The 22,339-nt window shown below is 43.2% G+C and overlaps 1 protein-coding gene across 1 annotated transcript in view; it reads right to left on the bottom strand.

The window, feature by feature from the left end:
* Positions 1-295: 295 nt before the first annotated feature.
* COTL1 (coactosin like F-actin binding protein 1) overlaps positions 296-22,339 on the bottom strand; it is a 23,944-nt gene continuing 1,900 nt past the window's right edge. Inside the window, exons 2-4 of the mRNA XM_085306469.1 lie at positions 21,781-21,911; positions 11,096-11,253; positions 296-1,613 (exon numbers count right to left, since the gene is read on the bottom strand). Of these exons, the coding sequence (XP_085162595.1) occupies positions 1,503-1,613; positions 11,096-11,253; positions 21,781-21,911 (400 nt within the window). The 3' untranslated portion in view covers positions 296-1,502. The remainder of the gene's footprint in view (positions 1,614-11,095; positions 11,254-21,780; positions 21,912-22,339) is intronic.

Genomic DNA, 22,339 nt, shown 5'->3' with positions numbered 1-22,339 from the left:
TGACCTAATTACAATTCCCACTGGGTGTTTTGGTACTGGAAATTTAGACATAGAGCTGCTTAAAGAAAAAAAAAGTGTGTCAGATGCACTGTGGTCACCTCTGCCTTTCAGGGTGGAGAAGCACAGGCAAGGGCTGCAGGCACCAAGATCATTTTACATTTAAGCCAGTGTTTAATTCTGCTAATAGCACCAAGATTGCAAAAGCTCAGAGCCTTACACCCAGGATTAAGCGAACTCCTAAATATAGCATCTCATTGTTGCAGGGAAGGTGAAAGAACRACAGAGTCACTGAGAATTGTTCTTGAAAAACATTTATTTCTTTAATGGGTTTATAGCGCTGACTCCCATGCCCCAGTACAACACAGTTTTTCCCTACACCTAACTCTGGGGACAATTACCTTTGATGGAAGGAAAAGCCATACAAAGAACCCCCCAAACAGGCAGTTTGCTACCAACAAACTGTGTTGAATGCTCTACCCTGCCTGGGACAGAGCTGCATCCCTCAGGCCACAGCTGCAGGATGGATGGTTCAACGCCCAAAGGCCCCAAATAACTGAAGACGTGTTCAACTGCGAAAAAAAGGGGGGCAGAGAAGGCTGCTAGGATTCAGCGGCTGCTATTTTTGCAGACATTTAAAAAGGAAATCTATGCATTTCAATTTCTCCTCCTGAGCCCCAGCATTAGGAAAGTCAAATACAAACCCAGAGACCAATGTACAGAAAATAGTGAACAAGTGTCCAGACGTTTCTAATCCCCCCCATTTACTGTGCCATAATAACTTCGAAAAACAACAAAAACCCCACATTCAAATCATGTTGGATCTAATTTTTAAGAGGGAGGGGTGGAGACGCAGCACACAGCATAGCAACTGTCAAGCAATTTTTAAGGCAATTTTTTCCCATTTATTAAGAGTTGAGTTTTTTTGTTTGTTTGCTTTGTTTTTTAAGCTGTTAAGTAAGATTATCTCAGCTGGGCATTAAGCTTAGGCAGTTGAATCAAAGTTTCAGTGAAGTCAACTCATGCTGATCTGAGCCTAGAAGATCGAAAAATATTATTCCCAAGAATATCGATGAGAACAAATTAAAAACATTTAAAATACTCCAGATGCACAACTCTCCAAGAATCTTCATCCCCTCAGAGACCAGGTTGAGCCCAACTAAAACAGACACACATGCACACACACGAAGAAGGACACAGTGGCAAGCCTCTACGAACACAATGCTGAATACAGACCAAAGCAGAGCCAAACCTAAATTCCACAGATGCAAGAGCGTGGACAGAGTTATGAGTACAAAATGGGGGGAAGAAACATCCCACAGAGGGATGCTTCGTTAGATGGAATGGAAAATAAAAGTCTGCTGAATGCAAAGAAAGGGAGCTCTTAGGTGCACGCACAGAAAGGTGAGTAGTCTTTCAGTTGCCTCTTCTCTCAGCTGGGTTAGTTGGTTGTGCCTTTCCCCTCCCTTCGAGATCCAGGTGATGGTGCCAGGAGGTTAGTGCGTTTACTCAGTCTGTGCGTCATAGTTAGCCCCCCCTGCTTTCTTCAGCTCGTTCTTGATGTAGTCCTCATCCAGCTCTTTGTGGTCACTGATCACAAATTCTTTGGCAAAGTTCTGTGAAAGATAAAGAAAAAGCACGTCAGAAAGCGGGAGAATTGTCCAAGTACTCATATTGATTAGCCGGCTTCCRTGGCTGTATGAACTGTATGCCCTTATCTGCTACAACAGGGATGGTAGACAGAAAGCTGCACGTGAGACAGAAGACTGTGGTGATGGTGAAACACAGGGCTTAATCTGGAGACGTTTTTGTGTCTGCTTCTACACTTTCTGGCTGCAAGACCTCATCTTGTCCTATGCAACAGCTCTTCCTAGAGATACACGCACAGGCTAGGTTAGTCAAGTTTCCTAAATAGTATGTAAAAAAGGAGTAAATCAGTATACTTCAGCAGATTTCCTGGCCACTCCTTTGGATTTTTTGCTTTATGGCCAAAACTGAGGTATTGTACTAGACAGGCTGCSGATTTTTCTATTAGGCTCCAGAACACTCTGTGATCTAACACTCCAAAGTGCCCTTTAAGGACCCACTTTATTAATATATTTGGAAATTGCAGGGCGGATATCTAGCTGTTCGTATGCTCTTTGCAAGTTGTGTTAGCTGCCYAAGCCTCAGGCAGCGTGCTATTACACGATGTGGACTTTGTGAACAGAGGAAAACTTTCCCAGGACAGATGCCTGTGAACGGGATCCCACAGAGCCTTGAAGATCCTTGTTCCCACACTGTCACTGCAATGAAGGACTTGAGCCTTTGGAGGGGCTGTCTCCCCTGCCTCAAAGCAAGGGTGGCAGGCATGTGTGCATGCAGATGTTTAAGCACATAGGTGTATATGCTTCTCGCTTTCACATTTTCTTCACTTCCTAACCACAACTGAAAACAGTCCATGTGTCTTTCATTTCCCCCCAACCCACAGAGATTTTACACAGCATGAAAACCATGAGATCCATTGCATTCTGCATGGCCAGGAACACATGGCTGGCAAAAATGAATAAAATCCCTGCTGCAATGGGTCCGGAAGGCAGCACCGGGTAGCGAGCACGGAAAGGCAATGGCAGCAACCTGGCAGAATGGGGCGCTGCTTTGGGAGGGAAGCAGCCGTCTTGTTCGGTCTCCCCAGTGCTGGAACAACCCGGGCACTAACGTGATGCGGGGTGTGGGGGGCTCTAATTCGTTTCAGACTCTGAGACATGGGAGAGCTCTTTATTTGGCAGTGTCTCAAGSGCTTTAATTTGGGATCACAGCTGGGTAAAGGAAGGGGGTGGAGAAGGATTCAGCTTGAAAGAGCCTCACCATCTCTTTCATGCAGTGGAAAAAAATGGAAGGGAGAGCAAAACAGCTCCCTCCCCCACGCCAGTCTCCCAGGCTGCAGCTGATCCTGTTTCACACTGCAGGAAATCCTCAGCAGTGAAGAGTTGCTTAGGGGAAAAAGAAGAAAGCTTACAGCAGCTACAAGAAGCCCTGTCTGCTCTGCTTTGTTTATCAGCGCCTAGAAGTCCTAAGGAACCACAGTGGTTTCACGGCACCATTTCACTCCATACTTGCAATCTCCAGCTCTCTGGSCTCTGCACAGACAGACAGACAGACCTTGCACTCATCCACGTCTTAGCAGGGTTTGAGAGAAAAAGGAAAGGAAGTGTTTGTTTTGGAGAAGATCCTTTTTGAGTTAGGAAATGAAGAGGCAAAACTCCCAAAACATCGGATTTGGTCATGCTTACAAGTCTGGAGCCAAAGTGGAAGGAGTGTTATCCTGAAGACAGCTTCTCAACTGATAAATCAAAAGACATGTCCAACTTGCAATTTCCTGTGTGAGATCTTTGGAAAGCTCAGCTCTTGCTAAGGCTGAAAAAAAAAATGATTCCCACCAATGATTTTGTGCTCACTGAGATGTGCTACACAGGATTTTTGAGCTGAGGCTTTTCAGTTTCTTTTCTACATGCTAAGAGGTTTAATAAGTCTGCCCCATCTCAGGAAACAGAGATTTTGTAGGACTACATAGCTTCAGTGCTGGCCTTTGCTTTGACTTTAGTGAGAACTGCATTTCTGAGAGGAGTTCCGTGACAAACGCGTGCATTTTATAAATGAGAAGACAGGTATCCTTCATTGCCCAGTCTGCAGATTCAAGTCGATTGTGAAATTAAAACTGCATGTGCCTTCATGCATGAACAAAGGGGAACTAAATCACATGCAAYACAAATTAATTATAATTACTCAAATGTCTTCTCAATCAAACAGTTCTCCAGATGATTCCAGGGTGATGATCTGTGAGCATCAGCCACTATTTTGTGCCAATACCAATGAGACACCTTGCAAGGCCTGAATGATTTCTCCTTAGCAGAGTGAGATCAGTTGGCCAGATGGGTTATGCTCCCAGCATGTTCTGCCACTCTTAAATATCCTCTTAGCTGACTGGGCCATCTCTTGTGCCAGATTTGTACCCTCTGAGTGCAATCTGGGTCACTCCTATAAATAACTCTTTACCTTATTCCTTTCCATCAGCAAGCACTGTCATGGGCTTGTATGGTTCTTCGCGCTGATTCTTACCCACTCTGATGGGTCAAGCCTGCTCCCGGGGAGAAGGTGCTTCAGGGGAGTTTGCTGCCTGGGAATCCCGATTTCAACATCCCGCCTGGCCCTTCTCCAATCATTGTCTCCCTTATCATTCTAAATTAGCTCTTTCAGCTCCCTGGGGTTAAGGCTTGTAGACTTGTTCAGGGCTCAAATCCTAARATGAAGGAAGCCATCTAAGTATTTTAGAGACAGTTGAAACTATCTGCTGCTTTCTATRTCATCAGGGCAGAAGACAGGAGAGACTCCAGGCCTCAGATCAGGAGATTAGACACCCAGGATCAACAGCAGTACTTTCCAGCTCAAGGGCCACGTTGTCTGGAGTTCACTCCTTTCCTGTCACCTCTGAAACAGCCAGAATATAAAACTATTCCCAACTGCTTTAACTGTTCATGTTAGCTAAACCGAGCACTGGTCTTTGACACAACTGTCATCTGCAATTTTAAATAACCACTCATAGCAAACTGGCTCCTACAAAGCACCAGGACTGTAAGGTCTTGGCTTCAAATGGCTAACAGCAATGCCGACAGACATCCAACTTCAGTGTGATTTCTAGTCTAGCACCAGATTTTCCTTCTGCCCTTAAGAGCCTCTTGCTTGTGGGGGTGGGGAAGTCCCTGGCTTCTCTCTTCTCACACATACCCTTTCTYGATTCCTTTCAAGTGAACTGCAGAACACTGTGTGTGTGTCTGAGACACAGTGCAGATCTCTGACGCTTCAGCCCTTGCTTTACTGACAAGCATCTTCATGTTGCCTCCTCCACTTCCTTTTCTCCTCTCTTCCCCCCCCATCCCCAAGCTCTTTACAGCAGCAGCAAACCCTGCGAGTGAATTCTAGCCTTTGTGTTCACCCCGGAGTCACCAGCAGCCTACGGATAACAAAAACAATGATGCCATTTTTCTTTATCGCTCTCACGACACAACAGTAACCAGAGGGTCTTTGCTTTGCCTCTTCAATCATTGAGTATGACATACAAAGTAAAGTTTACGCAGGGCTCTTCAGTATAGCCATCTAACACATGCTTCACTTTTTGTTTGCATAGCAGAGGGTCCCAATTTTGCGATGCAAGCCGCTCTGTCCTTGGCACCTTCCAACYGCTGTGGGCCACCACGGAGGGAAAGGGCTCCAGCCATGCAGGTTGGGTTGCACAAGCAGCTTGGGAAGCAAGAAATCTGTGCAGCAAGCTCAGTCGAGCCTTMCTCTTTCAGACAATTTTAGGAGAGGAAAAAAAAACAGGGTGGAGTAGAGTTTCTTCCTATTCCAGACCCTGAATGTTTAACATATGGGGCCATAAAATCTCCCTCAGTGGGCCAAGGGAAAATCTGCTTGGTGTAGACACTGTACAAGAAAGCTCTGCAGAGGCCCGTATAAATCCCAGCATGAGTGGGCCTGAAGCCAGAAGGAGAATCCTTGTATCGTCTACAGACATATGGGTTCTTAGCAGCTAGGGATGGTGCCAGGTAGTCAGGCAGCTTCTTGCTGTTTTTATTTACTTTGATAGCCCTTGCAGCAGCCTCCACTGGTGTTCAAAATCCTCAGATCCACAGTGCAGAATTTCACCCTCCCACCCACCAACCATCTAATGTTCAGCGCAGAGGTAGGACAGAAGAGACCACATCTCCCCTGTTTCTCTCTAGCACAGCATGGGATCCAAGACCTTAGGTCATGGGGATTAAAGGCCATGCCTTATGGCTGTATGTTCTAGCAGGGTTTCTGTGAGCATAAGGAGAGCTATATAGTGACAAGCCTCTATAGCAATACAGCCCCACTGCCTCCACTCTAGTCTGGCTGCATCTAACCTGGCCCGGCAATCAGCTGTCAGACTCGAAGCTAGCAGCAAAAGCTCCCTCTTCAAATTTATTCTTTGCCAACTTTTATACATAACAGTTCTAGACATTAGGAAAAGCCAGCGCTGACCCCTGGCAAATGCATCTCTCAGCGATGAAAACTGTGTTTGAGTTGATCTCTAAATTACTCCTATCTGTGCAGCATCGCACTGGAAAAGACACATGCCTGTGTGCCAGAGRTGGGGTGATGAGAGGCTGTTTATCTTGGCCTGAAGAAGCTATGTATAAAGTTACCACCTTCACTAGGCTAGAGCTAGGATTTCTTGTAAATCCATATCCATTTGGCATGGTGGTTATAGGAAAGTAGCGTAGGAAAAATAGCCAAAAAGTAMAATTCTGTTTGCATTCCCAGCAGTATCTCACTCCATTTACTCACCTTTCTGATAGATACTGCCATAAAGCAACTGTAAGGGACATAGCCATTACCTTATAAGTTTGATTTTCTGACTGCCTCTCACACAATTATTAAATCATTTTTTGTTCAGATCACTGTACTAACACAAGAAACCCAGTGCACACTCACGGAGTTACATGCTTTTTATTTGCCCCAAGACCAGGGGCAGTAATCCCGTAAGTGGGTCCTTCCGCCTTAGGCTGCAGCATTAGTGCAGTGGGGAATCCAGGGGGAAAGARGTGAACAGAAAAGGTCCAATTGTGAGCTCCAAAGTGAGAACTCAGTAAAGTTTTTGACATCACTAAAGTCAGGCAAATTCCTCACCAAAAATAATAATGAATAAAATGCCACAGATATTTGCTCACAGAAACAGAGCTGTTTTACCCTGAATATGATTTAGGCAAATAATAGAGCACATGACTTTGTGGGGGTAGGAGTGTTGGAGAAAACAGAGAAGAGGCAAAATTCATGRAAAATGAGAGACAAGTTGGCAAAGGCTGGGCAGGCCCTTTATTGAGACTGCCCTGCAGGAGAACTCRGTCCGGTCAGGAGGAGGACCTCCATACTGCCTTCTGAAGGGTTAAAAGCTCTTGGTAGGAAATGCATGCATGAAGGGTAACAGTTTTGCAGAGGGGAAGCAACACAGAGAGAAACAAATTCCTGTTTTCAATTCTTCAGCATTTACATCTACACAAGGCGACCAGAGCACTGCATCAGTGCAATGTCTTCCCYCTCAAGCCCCACACCGTTTTGTGTAGGCTTTTCCTTTCATCAAAGAAAAGCACCATTATCTCATCCCGCTGCCTCTTACCAGAGCAAAGAAGGTCATTCACCAGAAGGTATGACTCTACCATGCTTAAAACCTGTAGCTGCCAGCTTTYACCTTGCAGGAGTTTTTATGGCTGAACTGAACCTCATTCACTGTAATGACTAGCAGCATACAACAGCCATGACTTCAGGAGTGCGAGCTGACTTCTCTGTCTCCTGGCCTCTGCGGTAGCGGAGGTCAGAACAAGAGCCTTGAGAACATCTCCTGGAGAGATTTGTATGGAGGTTGAATGAGGCAGAATTTGTATATACAAAGAAAGTAAAAGGTAAAACCACCCTTACTCCTGGGAACATAAGAGTTTAAGAAACTCAGCAAAGATGAGATACTCTGCATCACCTTATTCTATGTGTGTGTTTACACAGGGAAGTCTCCACACATTAGTATTTAGCTATACTCTTAAGAAGTTCAGATAAATACTTCTTTCGCATCCTTTACCTGCTTCCCACGTGCTTGATCCAAGTCTTCTAATAAGGTTAGACAGGATAGAAAGAAGGATAGAAGGATAGAAAATAAGTGGCCATGAAAAAATGCTACTGAGTGTTCCTTAAAGCAGCACTTAATTAAATGCAAAATGTGTTTTCCTGCAATGCAAGATAAATACATTAAATGCAAACTCCAGTTTCCTACAATGTAAAAGAAGTAATAAGGATTTTGMCCAAATAAGCAAGAAGACCTGATTCTCAGTACGGATGAGGGGAACTAGAGTTATTTGCACCAGATGAGATCCATCCCTGTAATTTTACAGTTATTATAGCTAAAAATCAATTGTCTTTTCTTTCTGAGAGATTTTTTGACAATCCTCCCTGCTGACTATAAGCATCACTTCCCAGCACCTCCCTGTAGAATTCACAACACCTGCTCCCCTTTCCAAGAGAGGAATACAAAAGCGAGGGCAACTCAGTTCCTCTCCCCTTGCATCCTTTTGTTCACAAGCCTATAACCTACTCTTGAACCGTTAATACCCCTTATGTTTTCCTTACAGCAGGTGCTTCTAGGAGGCTGTGGATAATCACCATGTGTGAAGACCCTTTATTCTACAGATGCAACATGGTAGGTTTTGCTTGCTACTCRGTATTCAAACGGACTCGCTTTTGAGTGTCTCGGCAGAAGAACAGTGTTTATTGGCATTTGTTCAGCTCTAAGCAGAGCTCAGCCGTAGCTCGTCAATGCATCCACGAAGTAGCAGAGAATATAAAACAGGCCTCTCCTCACACTGGAGCTTTGGTCTTGAATAAAGAGCCACAGTGAACTTYTGCAAATACTATAAGATAGCGAGTACTCTTCAAGTTTTACTGAGGGCTTCTCAGACTGAAGATGTTGTTTTGGAGTCCCAATCAATCACTTCTATAGATCATGAAAATCAAAGCTGTTATCTGCTATGCCAAAAAGCCTCGTTGTGCCGTGCTTCTTTGAAGGACAGCCATGTTGCACGTTGCAGTGGGATGAGTGTGCCTATGGGTCACACACATGACTAAGCTTCCTGAGAGCCAAACTGCTYCAAAAGCCTAGAGACTTCTGGGTTTGTAAAAAGAATTTTTTCCCCCGCTTTAGAGTGATAATGGTCCAAAATGATGAACCAACACTGACTCAAGTTTGTACTTTCTCATTACAGCAAATAACYAATTGTATTTTTCTATGTATAACTCACATCTCAAGTAATCCATACAAAAATCAGAAATAGGGCATGACTAGGAATAAAATTTGGAAGATGAAGGGCAAGAGAAGTATTAAGAGAGAATTAGCACTGGGATTAACTTCTCTCYTTATTAGTTACTAAATTGTAGGATTTCTTGTTGTCTTTGTTTTTTACAGATTACCTGCAAGGTTACATGCCTAAAAAGAAGATAACAGTTCTATACATACTCAACTCCATTGAGAGAAGTGGAGTTGTACACGTAGATACCTGTCTCAGTCACTATGTACTGGGAGCATAAACTCACATCCTTTATTTCATTTACATTGGTTTAAAGGCAGACAGTGAGCTATAAACTGAATTTGTGCGAAAAGGCTGTCTGTTTTTGCGAAAGAATACTGGTTACTATTTATTCTCTCTTTGGTCGGGAACCACAGCATCTTGGGAATATTATGTCTGTCCTGCTAGGTGTCTCTATACTGATAAAAAGTGAAGCAGAAATGTCTTCCTAGTGGAACTGGCTCTAACTGTGTCACTGGTTGATCTGTATAGTCCTGGATTACTTCTTCGTGGATATCCATTAATATCAAAACAGGATGTGGTATGTGCGAGATGCTCACAAAGACACCTGTACTAATAGCCTTAATTCATCTATAAAGAAACTGTTGAAATTAGTTGACAAGGTAATTTCTTAAGGGAAAGATATCACCATTGACCTTACATTAGAAAATAATTTAGAATGAGTTATAGTCAGGGTTGYTAAATAAAAATGTATTGAACACAAGTTGCATTGTGTTCATATTTTAGTGGAATTAATTGGAATATGAATACTTTTAAGTAACTGCCAAGAATAGTTAATGTTCCATGACATTATCAGCTCACATAGATTATTAATCAAACATGAAATGAGTGAAATTGCAAATGATATGTAACAAAACTGAGGGGACAGATCTCAGAGTGGCATTTGGGAATGTTATTCAAATCACCAGGAATCAGGTGTCTAAACATATTTTAAAAAATCTTGGGCTTAGTGACTCTCATGTGARTCATTCATTAGTACTCTATAATTTTATCTCCAATTAGAATTATACAAGTTCAGCTGCTTCACATGAACAGAGATTTRCTTTCCTATCTATCAGGTGTCGTGAAAGTTTCTTCTCAGAATGGACCCTCTATATAGTTATTATTTTAAAAKATTTAGCACCAATGCTTATCTCTAGGAAGGAATATGAATTTATTATATTATTTATGCTTCTTATCTAAAAATAATCTTCTGTGTAATAGAAATTACCCAATGAACTGAGGGAGCTCTCATTCTCATTCTCCATATTATCCCTTTTGAAGATTTCTTTATATAGGCAAGAGCAGAATTACTGAGGAAGATATTTCAATATTCAGTCTGCTTGCCCAACACAGTAAGAAAAACCACTTCTCAGGCATTGGAGAATTGGCACTGGATTTAGTTGAAAGAGCTAATCTTGCTATAAATACTTCTTCAGGKGAGACATATGCTAAACGTTAATATCTTCTCAGCTGGAGTCAGGCACCCTTGCTTTTCAGCAGCAGTTCTTTGCAGCGTTCCACAGTTCCCATCTCCCACAGCAGCTGTTTGTTTTCCCTGGCTTTAACACTTATTGAGCTTGAAGCCTGATGGAACGAGCGCTATGTCTTAACATCCTGTAGACCTTGAAACAGTTAAATGATATGCTCGATTTGAGCAGACAAATTCAGTTGAAGTCCTTTCAAGGTGTGCACCTTTTCCCTGATACGCCCAATGCCAAACAGAAGACTATTCAAACCTAGTTAGCTATTAAAAGCTGTTAGTTAATTGGTACTGATAGAGACTTTAGACTTTAGCTGATTGTATCCGAGAATTCATTGTGCAGAGACAAAATGACTCAAGAGAAAAATTACGCAAGGCATGGGCTTCCCTGATTAACCTGACCTGCTTAACTGCATTGTTCTGTATCATTCAATATTATGTTATTGGCATATCGGGGAGGGAGAAAGTGAAACATCTTGATGGAAACAAGGAGGAGAGTGCATATATTCTCTGTTCATGAAACAGTTAAGACAGCTTTAAGCCCAAAGATGCTTCGTTGTGCCTGAGTGCTCAAGGGTGGATGTTTAATCTTCCTAGTAGGAAGACAGGCAAAAGGAAACTGTTCTTTTTAAAGGATTAACTACTAGCTTGAAGGATGATGTCTCACCTCCTGCTGATGTCCATAGAGCTAAAAGAAAACTGAGAGTCAGGAGCAGAAGCAAGAGGTTACCTGTACTACTTCCTTGACCAGTGTCTTGTCAGTCCCAGTTTTGGCTCTCTGCAGGCCRCTGACACTCTCTCCAATCCAAGTGATGAGGGCAAACTTGACTCGCTTGCTCATGGCATCACCGGTGGTAAATCGGACAAAACCAAACAATCGAACATCATCTGGAGAGACAAAGAAACAAGGAGAGAACAATTAAAAACCAACGTGTCCTTGCCCCACTCTTTTTTTTCGAGTGGGAATATTKCTGCCAACTTAATGGTCAAGTCAGGCACATAATACTGAGTATTTGTGAGGATCATTGTGGGTTTACAGAGGCACTGCACACCTGCCCGTGGCTTGCAAGATGTGCTTTGCCAGCGTTAGGTCTGTCTTCCTAGGGAGCTCTGAGTGACTAGGAGGAATCTGGCTCTGCTGGCTGCACCATGCTACATTAGTGTGCTGCTGGTAAGTTTGGGAAGGACTAAAAAGAGTCAACTGGCAGTTCAAGGTCACTGAGCTAACCCAATGATATGTCCAGCCAGATCATTCATCTGCAGGTCACTGGTTAAGAAGGAAAGAAAGTGATTACCCAGCCACTCTCTTTCTTACAGGATAGCAAGATCACATTTCATAACATATGCTCAGAAAATGGCTGCAGTGCAAATCTGATTCTTTCCCCTTCTTCCATTTAGCAACATTTTTGGCTCATTTGAATCAGTTTATAAGGGGTGAGGGAGCAGGAGCAAAAACCATCTGCAATTACTTCCCCAGATGTGCTTTTCTACTCGTTTCTAAGACCTGTAGAGAAGCGGGAACAYTAGGCCTTGGATTTTAAAACTGTTCTAACCCTTGCTTCACAGCTGATTTCTGCTATATCAGGCTAGACTATTTAGTCTGGCTATGTGTGTAAAAACCTTGTAAACTCCTTGTCTCGAGGAGTTTTTTCTTTCATTGCAGGGTGACTCATCCACCAAGGCGGTAGGATGCTGTCATGATTGCAAGCTCTTATAGGGCCTGTGATAGTATCCAATCATAGCCCCAGTCTTTTCTGGCAGCTTGCAGGATGCTGAAACCTACGACCAGGATTGTGCAGAAATGCAGAGCAGATGGACAGTTGTGCAATCGTGGAATATACCTAATCATAGCTACTTCATCTTTGCCACTGAAGATCTTTTCAACGAAGCAAGATGACTCAAAATAGAACAAACCTGCTGTTTGAAAAGAATCATGTTAATCCTGGTTACTCTTGCTGTGGCCAGCTCAATATGTTTTATATTTATTTGCTGTCTTGACTGCATGCCAAGTGAGAACACAGTCTCCAAGTGTGGTAACATGTTCACTAAAATCACCTTCATTGGGGTCCATTTCAGCCTTCTCCATAAATGGTCAGGATAGCCCCAGGAGCTCTGGAGATAGGGAAGAAGCAGCTCTATATTGTCCATCCTCAGAAAATAAGCTGCTAGAAATCAATGCAAAAAAGGTGGGATGTTCTCTGAAAGCTGACAAATCTCAGTGCTTGTTAAACACTTTACTTTGTCAAAGCCTGAATAAGCAGAACTARCTTTGATGGAAGATATTAACTTTTTAAGTCTTAAAACCTCATCCATCCTCTCCATATTTTGTTCTCTATGTACTTTTTTTTCTACTGAAAGAGAACTTTTGGGTAAAACTGGAAAATGTGTGTGTGTGAAWGAATAAGTCTGTAAGAGTGTGTAAAACAAATGCCACTAAGAATTCCAATTTTGAAACAAAAAGAGAAATCTTGTTCAAAAAACTAGACATGCAGATGGATCTCTTGAAGGAGAAGAACCATGTGCATCAAAAGTGCAGGCAAACAAACCTTCTCTTACAGGCGTCCTATTCCTGGCAGTATGAGAAGCCTCTAGTGAGAGCTCGCATTCCTGASAGCAAATCCTCTTGCCAAGATTGATTAGAACCGTAAATGAACCGACAGCCAGGAAATGCCCAAGGTGAAGAGAGACTGTAAATCCCCGAACGTTACTATTAACAGTTATAGGAAAAAAAACTTGCTTTCCCAGATTATGACAGTAAAGGAGGCCACATTTTGCTAAGAATTGTGCTGTGGTTCCTCTGGGAACACAGTGCTAGAAGGCAATTTAATGTTATCAAGTCCTGGCCCCTACTATATTGTAACCGTGTCACAATCCTTGTCATGGACTTACCACTTTCCACCTTGAGTATGTAGGTTTTTCAACCTTGCTACTTCTACTAAAGGCTATTGTAGATCCTGAAGATTGCTTTGGAATATGTCCCTTTACGTAGATAATACGAAAATATAGTGAATATGAAGAATTCCAAATTTTTGTGCAGAGCTTTTTCCTAGCAACCCAAAAAGGACATTGAAGGAGCATGTCTGACAGCATGAGCTTTAATTTGACATGAACCCACAGGCCACTGGCAGCAAGGGGATCTTGATTCTCAGCAGAAAAGTTTGAGCGCTTGCTCATTCTGTTTGAAAGCAGCTTCATCAAGGGCACTTAAGAGAGCCAAAATTAGCTGTTGCCTGTGAGCTTTCATCTTTTAGATCATCTACAGCTTGGTGAGTCTGAGCAACTGTTACCTCATCATGTTAAGTCCTAATATGTTTAATGAGCAACAGAGGTTAGATTTAGGACTTTGAGTCACAGTCTTTGGCAATACTTCCGCAGGACACGTTYACCTGTGTGGGCTTGAAAGGTTACACCCAAGCTGAGTGCTTTCTCCTTGTGTCTCCCTGGGGAGGTTTTATGCCCCCACGGTAGGCAGTTCTTCAGCTGCCACAGTTTTCACTCCACTGTGTTGAATATAAACTGTCAGTATGTGATGCTTTAACTTAATGTGTCAGGTTGTGAATTGCAGTGGCAGAGGCAGATAAAGCCAAGAGGGAATGTGGATCAGGGCCCTTAACAATTAACATGTCTTTTTCCCAGTGTGTAATAGGAACAGGCGGGGAGTTTTCCAGCAGCAGTGCAGCCTGCGTATGTCCCTCCAGCCGCTGCTCTGAATCCCTGAGCAGAAGTGGTTGGGTTTCACAATTAGTCTGAAGCATGTTCAGAGCCATAACGGGATCAAAATGCAAGCGCTTTTATACTCACAGATTTCCTYTTTCACAGTTAATCCGTTCTACCCTGACACATCAGCTCACTGTGCTGGAAGTCRTCAGTGCCATCAGTGCCAATTGCACTGGAACCTCAAGACATTAATATTATCTCCCTTCTCTTTTTCACACACATACAAAAATTGGTTTTAGGAATTCKCTGGGTTTGTGGGAGAGTGAAAAAAATTATAGAGAGATAGCAGATTTCCTCTGAAAGAAGGAAATCCTGTCTAGCTCTGTACAACTACCTTCCTAGTTCCTAAGCTATGAATTTAAGGGCAGAGAAAAGCAAATAAGGCATATTATTAATAGAACTGGGTAGAACAGAAATAGCAGCTTTATTTGAGAGGATTTCACAAGCTACAAACAGCACAAATTAACAACATTAATTCCTACTAATGTCACTGCTCCTTTAACTGCAATTGGTAGTAGGTGCTATTCAAACTATGAAAAGTATAACGAGTGCCTTAGTGAATGTTGCTTAGTATCTTTCCCCAAACCYTTTACTTATTAGCAAGGCAGGAGTTTCCAAATATACTGATTAAGCTGCTCTTGGCTGTCAACAAAGCTTGATGTCAAGCTGCAAGATTTCCTTGATAGTGTTCCCCTTTTTTCCCTCCGCTCAGACCCTTTGATTCGACAGCACTAAAAAAATCCCCATTAGACTGAAATGCACTGACTCCTCAGCCAAAGCTCTTAGCTGCAAGAAAGAAATACAGTGTCAGAAGCTTCATGGTTCTTAGTCTTAGAGCTCTGAATGGCCAAGCAAGAGGCATGCTGAGATAAGGCCACCACTCCAACTTCATCTGCCTGCTAAATCGAGGTCAGGYGCAGGAAGGCATCTGATAGAAAGATCTACTTTTGTGTTCTGGCCAACACTGAATTACCAATAGCACATGACAGATTTCAACAGGGGATTGTTTGTTTTGGTTGGAATTTATTCGTTTTAGAATTAATTTGTAAAATTTCCATCTCTTCAGCCACCCAAACTCCGTTTAGTCACCTGGTAGGAGTACACACAGAAAATGACCCTTATCTATTGCACTGGCTTTTCCCTSTTTTATACTCCAGGGGGGATCCTCAGGGCTTGCCCCTGAAAAAGCCCATGAAAATCAGCTTAGCCTTGCCATAGCCTCTSTTGGTGTTTGGAGCGGGCTCTGGGTGAGGGTCCAGAGCTGGAAGCAGTGCAGCCAGGTGCGTGACGGTGGCTCTGCACCCTGGCTGAGATGGTTGGGGTGCAGTGCTGTCCCAACACAGCTGTGCCGCTTTGGGAGTGGTGCTAATCCCTCCTCACCCAGACACCCGCCCGTCCMGCCCCAGCCCCTGCACCTCTGGTGCAATGCTGCCTTACCTCACCCAGGCACATTCTTTTGAGTCATCTAAGACAAATACAAAATGTTTGCCCTCAGGACCATAAACCCAAGACGTGCTGTAGCTGAGGCAGCAGTCCTTCTCCGGGAGCCTGGTGGTGGTTCAGGACACGTGCAAAGCAAGGATGATCAAACACTGAGTTCCCTGCTTTCTTGGGGCCAGTGAAGCTAGTGGTAGTGTGTTGTCAGCATGAGATGCTATGAGAGGAAGACTGAGACCTTCTGACCAGGGCTAAATACAGGCACCAGTGAAGTACAGAGGTGCCCAGGGCTGCAGAGCACACTTCGGAGGGTTGCAACATGGTCACAGGCCCCATCACCTGCTTTACCAAACCACAGATCCCTTCAGCTGGGTTAACTATTTCTGTTGAAGSAGTAAGGAGCAAATGTGGTCCACAAGCGGTAGCTGCTACCCCAGCCACAGTGGTCCTGTATTGGCCTCTCTCTTGAACTAGGTATATACTTGAGCACAGAGTGGGAGGAAACTGGGCAGCTACCATCCAGCTGATCTTTGATCCTCTTCTCTGAAGGAAGGAAAGATTTCATTAGAGTTGGCCAGAAGTGAGACGCCAGACAGGCCGCCCCACAAAAGAACATGCAGTAGATGAAACCCTCCTTTTTACTTGCTCTTGTGCCTTGCACAGGATGGTAAAATGCAGACCTACAGCCATTCTATTTTAATTAAGCATCATAGAACTAAACTGAATGCACAGAGTTGCTCTTTCAGCGCAGAACTTGACCTGATGAGTTACTCCCACAAAAACTAATAAGAAAACTCCCTAAGACAACCTTCCTTCCATCCCTAGGGACAGCACGAGCTGTAGCTCCAGCTGCCAAACCCACAGCACTGCAGCTGGAGCCACCACGGCCACAGCGAGGGCCAGGGAAACTCTGCAGACAAAGACGCTGTGAAATTCCCATAAACCATCGTGGTTCCTAGGTCTTCCTTTCCATATATGTACAGGAAAGCAGGGAAGACGGACTTTAAAAAGGAAGAACAGAACTAGTCAGAGACTGATTTACAAAGCCATTTTAGCACCTAAAGATGTGATACCTATCTCATTATACGTCTTCTATTTTTTACAAATCTCAGGTGTTTCCCTGCAACCTCAGATGTCAACATTAGCATGATGATCTGATTCTTGTCTCTTATCTCCTAAGTTCTGGAGATAACCAGAACTAACCAGTTCTGGCCAGTTATGGCTAGGCTTTATATGGGAATTGTCATAAACCCAGAAGAGCYTGCATTTATTTCAGGAGTTGGTTCTGTTCCTATTTTCTTCCTAATATTTTATATCAACCAGAAATAATTTTGTAGAGTATTTGTTTCATACCACAGATTTTCAGTTCTTCCTTGTGCTGAATGCACAGTGTGGTTTTGGTCTGATCTTTTCAGACACATGAATAACTATCCCATTTCATGCTGTCATTGCAATTATTTATCTGAACCGGGGCTTTCCAAATAGAAGGGTCATTATTTCTTTTGTCAGAGATGCATTGAAAAACAACTGTTCACATGCGGGATGGGGAAAAATACAGTATTCAAACTTCTCTATTTCTTCCTGGCAGTGTGTGCAAAAAGAAATTAAACTACAGACATAGACTATGCAATACTCGGTTACTCAGTAAGACTGGAAAACGCACCATGYTGATCAGTGCAGTCAGGTATCACTGATATTTTAAAAATGTTAAGCATATGTTTTGRACTGGTGTTGTAGTTCAGTAGTATTTCAGCTGTACATCATGCAACTCTTCTCAGAAACAGCAGCAGCCCAAGTAACAGACTTTGAAATTAACTTAAAAATAAATAAATAAGCCTTCACATCCTTCCTTATAACAACCTTCAACTCTTATCTGTGTTCCTGGCTTCAAATCCGCCAGCTCAGCTTTTTGTTTAGAATACTGATGGCACGTATTGCTAAACATCAAATTAATGCTACGTCTGGATCCGYGCCATCTGCACAGGCAGGAGCTGTAACTGTGAAGTAGAATGGATCAAAAGCCTTGAATTAAGTCCTTGYTTAATGCAGAGGTAATCTTGTGCTGTTAAGCCCAACCAAAACAGTCCTTAGCCAGAAGACACAGGGGGTGTCTACACTGCGTGTTTAATGACCCTGATACAGTTAATGTCCTCAACTTACAGTCTCCAGACTCCCTGGGTCAGACAAAAGGAAATACAGCCATGTACGTGGGTCATTATACAGGACTGCAAGAGGGAGCATTATTAGAAGCCACCTCCTAGTCGTCTAAGGCCAAACTGTGCTGGTCTTCTTGAGGCCTGATATGGACTGGAGCATGACAGCAACTGATGAGCAAATGCTCAGAGCTCAGGCTATGCTTATATGGGTATAATCATGGGCCCCTGTACAAAATGGCATTGAAGAATTTCTTACTATGTTTTCTTCCTTGAAGAGTGGCAATCGCTGTCTCCAAATAATGGGAAAGGGAAGGATGATAGTAGGATTATGCATTTCCTTAACTCTTCTGCCAGTACACAAGGCTTAGTAAAAAGTTCAGAAAGCCTCCACCCTGGGATATGTAACATGTAGTTCTGATGTACACTGAATGTTTGAGAACACAGCAGGCAAGAGCAATGAAACCTGCACAAGATGGATAGGGTGCCGCAGCAGCTCCTGAAGCAGGTCATGGGCCTCACTGYTCCAGGAGCTGAGCATCTCAGCCGTTCATGCGTTCATTGAACAGCAGCACRCAGATTGTTTCTGGAGGTTTACAAAGATCTGCTTTGTCACATGTTTTTTTGAACTGCTACAACCATTAAATGAAGCAATTTCACTTTCTTTCCCTGGGTCATTATCCAGTATTGCTCTCTGAGTAGGTTTACAGAATTAGYAATAAGTTTGGCCATGGTCCACATGCAAAGACTTATGTATGGGAAGAAGAAAAAATTTGACCCTCCTAAAAACAACCTCTCCAGCCCTTTATAACCTCTACCCTTGCACAAGGCAGGATACCCACTATGGGCAAAGGCAAGTCTTCCAAATTGGTACCAACAAACTTCCTGGYTTCAGAGCCGCATGAATTAGCACAYACTGACTCTGCCTTCCCTGTAATTTAATGTCTTGAGGAAAGTGGTMTGTACAGCATGCTGAAGGTGCTCTTAATAAGAATGGTTATTAAAGAAAGCAGGAGATACAGACRTTTTCCACTCAGAATGGCACTGAAATAGCCGGTGTATAAATCGAGCCAAGCAAGCTCTGACCGAGGTGCTTGGCGGTGCTTCACATGCTGAGGTTTACAATTCCAGCTCCCGCTCGCACCTTCAACCACCAAATTACATTCAGCTTCTACAAGAGGCAGCTGCAGTATGCTGTGGCTTTCAAGACAGTGTTTTTCACAAAACAGGAATTCAAAACAAGGAAGGAAGTTTATTTGGATGTTAGGTTTTTTTTATCTTTTAATCATATTTGCGCTTTGCGTGGATAGTAGCTTTTTCCCCTCCAATAAAATTTAGAAGGAGCAGGAGGGAWGAGAGGTAGCAACAGGAAGAAACAATATTTAGCCTCTCTTCCCTTCCTCCTCTTTTTCCACTGACTTTGTTTCAGTAGAAATATTCCAACCAGCTCTGCTTCATAGTAACATTTGGCACCTTTCTTCCAGATGGRAAGGAAATCTCTAACTTCATTGCTGGCATGAACCTTGCTTTCTGACTGATGTCTAGTGGTCCAGGCTATGGGAAGCTGCACAGATGGAGTCACTGAAACTTGCTTCTCTTCCTTCCTCAACTGGTGCAGCATCCGTTAATTTGTGGGTGGAGGAAGTTCCTTTCTGACGCTTAGCCAAGAACCTGGCACCTGAATTTGCCTAGTTCTTTAAAGCCTAGAGGTAGATTTGAGAATAACCTCCCGTGTCTCTGGTCTGTCAAGGAACCAGCCCATAGAAGGTGCGTATGGGGAAAGAGGGAGAGAGAGAAAACTCGAGCAGCCATAAAGGATTTAGCTTCACATTTTAGGCTAAAAATGGGCCAGAGTCAACCCCAAACAAGCTCTTATTTATATCTTCCCTCATCTTGCTTATGCCTAAAAAGTGCAGAATTTCCTTTTTGCTTTAAAAATGTTTCAGTATTGGGACCAGCATGGCACTTTGTTGGTATAAAACCAAGTTTTCTCAAACTATTATCTGTTTTAATGCCCTGTTTATAAATATGCGTTTGGCACATACAAGTGATGGCAAGAAAACAAACCTGGCCGTATTCTAAAATGCAATATGTGACCCGTTAATTGTTACATACATCCTACCCAGCCCAACCAGTAACTGCTCTCTGCCAAAGCCCTTCTCCCTGCTGATCCACTCAACAAGAATATTCCCTTTGCTACAAAAGGGAAGATATGAACTGTTCCTAAAGAGGGTACCACTTTAGACAAAACATTAAGAATCAACTCAGACAAAATAAGAGACTGATTCCTTAAAAACAAGGAGAGAAAATAAATGGAGAAGGTTGCTTTRGAAGCCTCAGATGCGTGGAGATGCTCTTTCGGTTATCTCAGCCACAAGAAGGGACAGAGAACAAAGGTGCTCAGATATTTAAGCTGTTGACCTCCAAGAAAACTACTAACCCTTTAGATACTGTTGGCGTGAACTTCAGAAGTGCTGACACCTTGAAATTTCCCRAAAGACCACTAGGAACTGAGATGCTCAGCACTTCTGGGCAAAAAAGAAAACAAGAAGTTGCCTCTCTTCAAAATGGAACAATGTGGCAGAACTGAGGACAAGCCCTGGGCTTTTCTTTATGCCTGGTACTTTCTTTTTTTTTCTTTTTCTTTTTTTTCYTGATGTTCCGCATTAAAAAACATTGGGTGGAAGAGGGGTTCTTGTGGTACAGGTCATCAGCTCTCCTGACCTTGACTACTTSAATCTAAAAAGGATGCCATTCTATTTTGAAGACTTCCCGTGCAAAGGTCTCAAGAATAGCTGGAAACTATAGCAGTTGTATCAGTACTGACAAGACCCCATCRCAAATGTCGTGGTAGAACAATCTAAACACTATAATTTAGTGACTACTTCCCAGGGCTAGAATGTAGTTTTCTCCTAAGATCCTATTTACTAATCAGAAGACTAGTACTGTCCTCATTTAAATCAGTGGAAGTCCTCRCCTCAATAAAATACAGCCAAGACCTAGGACTAGAAAGTCCAAAATGGACCAGTAAGACTCTCACAGTTATTAGCATTTCAATCCATGCAGGGCTCTTTGACCACAGTGCCTCCCAGGATTCGCCCCATCTTGGGAAGAGAGATTGCTTAATATACARTTCCTTCAGAAAACAGATACGTAAGTCTAAAAATGCAGAATATTAACCATAACACTTGWCTATGGAGTAACTAAATGAGTTAGGAAGGCTTTGTTGGTTACAGACTGGCATTAGTTACAAACGCTTCATATCTCGTATCACCTCATGACATTATTAAATATTGGGCAAGATAGGGGGAAAAGCTTTAAAATACTCCCCAGAAGTTATTTTGAAAGAAATCAAAGCATGTTTTTGTAAAACATGTCAAAACTTAAGATGAGATTAAGTTAAATATTTCTCCATGTATTTTCATTTCCCCTCAGGGTTTTGTTTCTCCTGTTAATATTCTATGGTTGACAGCTTAACTATCAGCTGCCACGTTAAACCTAGAGCCGCCGCTGCCACGGTTGTGCAGCGCCACATACACAATTGCTGTCAGCGCAGTATTGTTCAAGCAAATCTGCACAACCACTCTGCTCTAGGGTTTCATGTTCTTAAAAATCGGAGCGAGCCTTCTAACTGCAGTTATGTTAGCACTACCTACATTACATAATTTACAGGAGAAGAATTTCCTTGCGTAACAGTCAGTATGACTAATTTTTTTAGCCATAAAAATTGGAGGGTTTTTTGCTCTTCAGTAAGATATGCTCTGAAACTGCAGTGCTAAACAATGGGACTCTTGCTAAGCAAGCGTTTTAGCTGGTTTATACGCAGACTGAGAAGCAATGAAAATTACAGAAAAGAGGGGAAAACCCCAAAGGACCTAAAGTCCTGGGGTGAAACAAAGGACTGATGGGGCTACGGACTTTGGCTGCCACGGGAGCGAGTTGCGCTCTGTGGTGGCAGGAAAACCCAGTCATGCAGGACAGGGCGAGACATGGGGGAGCAGCAGGACACGCTTCACTTCAGCCAAGTTTCCTCCAGCTCTTTACTCCCCTGTCTTGGGCAACAAGAAATATCCGTTTCTTATCCAAGAGCAACCACGGCAGAGCTTACCTGTGCACTTCCTTGTGAAGGTTTCGTAGTCTACCCCTTGGTCTCCGGGGACGATTGTGGAGCCATCGTATTTAAATGTCACCCTTTGGGACGGGGAGAAGAGGAGAAGAGGAATATATTTAAAATTCACCCTTTAGAAAGGGGAAAAGCGGAGAAGGGGATTGACATAGTTAAAAGTCACCCTTTGGGAAGGGAAAAGAGGAGAAGGGAAGTAATGTATTTAAGTCAGTCTTTAGGTAGGAAAAAGGAAAARGGAAAAAGGGGGTTGATGTATGCAAAATACACCGTTTGGGAAGGGAAACAAAGGGGGGGCTGATGTATTTAAAAGACATCCTTCGGGAAGGGAAAAGGGGAGAATTGACGTATTTAAGTCAACCTTTAGGAAGGGCAAAGAGGAGAAAAGGGACAATACGTTCAAAAGTCGCTCTTGGGGAGGGGTGGTGGTGATGTATTAGAAGACATCCTTGGGGAAGGGAGCGGAGGGGAGGGGGGTGGTGTGTCCGGAAGACCCTCGCCGGGAAGGGCGGGTAGCGCAGCGCTGCCGGGCCAGGCCGGGGCC

This window comes from Rhea americana, unplaced genomic scaffold, assembly GCF_003343005.1.
Source record: "Rhea americana isolate MKP2758 unplaced genomic scaffold, rheAme1 scaffold_24, whole genome shotgun sequence".
In the NCBI taxonomy this organism is placed as follows: Eukaryota; Metazoa; Chordata; class Aves; order Rheiformes; family Rheidae; genus Rhea; species Rhea americana.
This window is presented reverse-complemented; position numbering and strand designations above follow the sequence as displayed.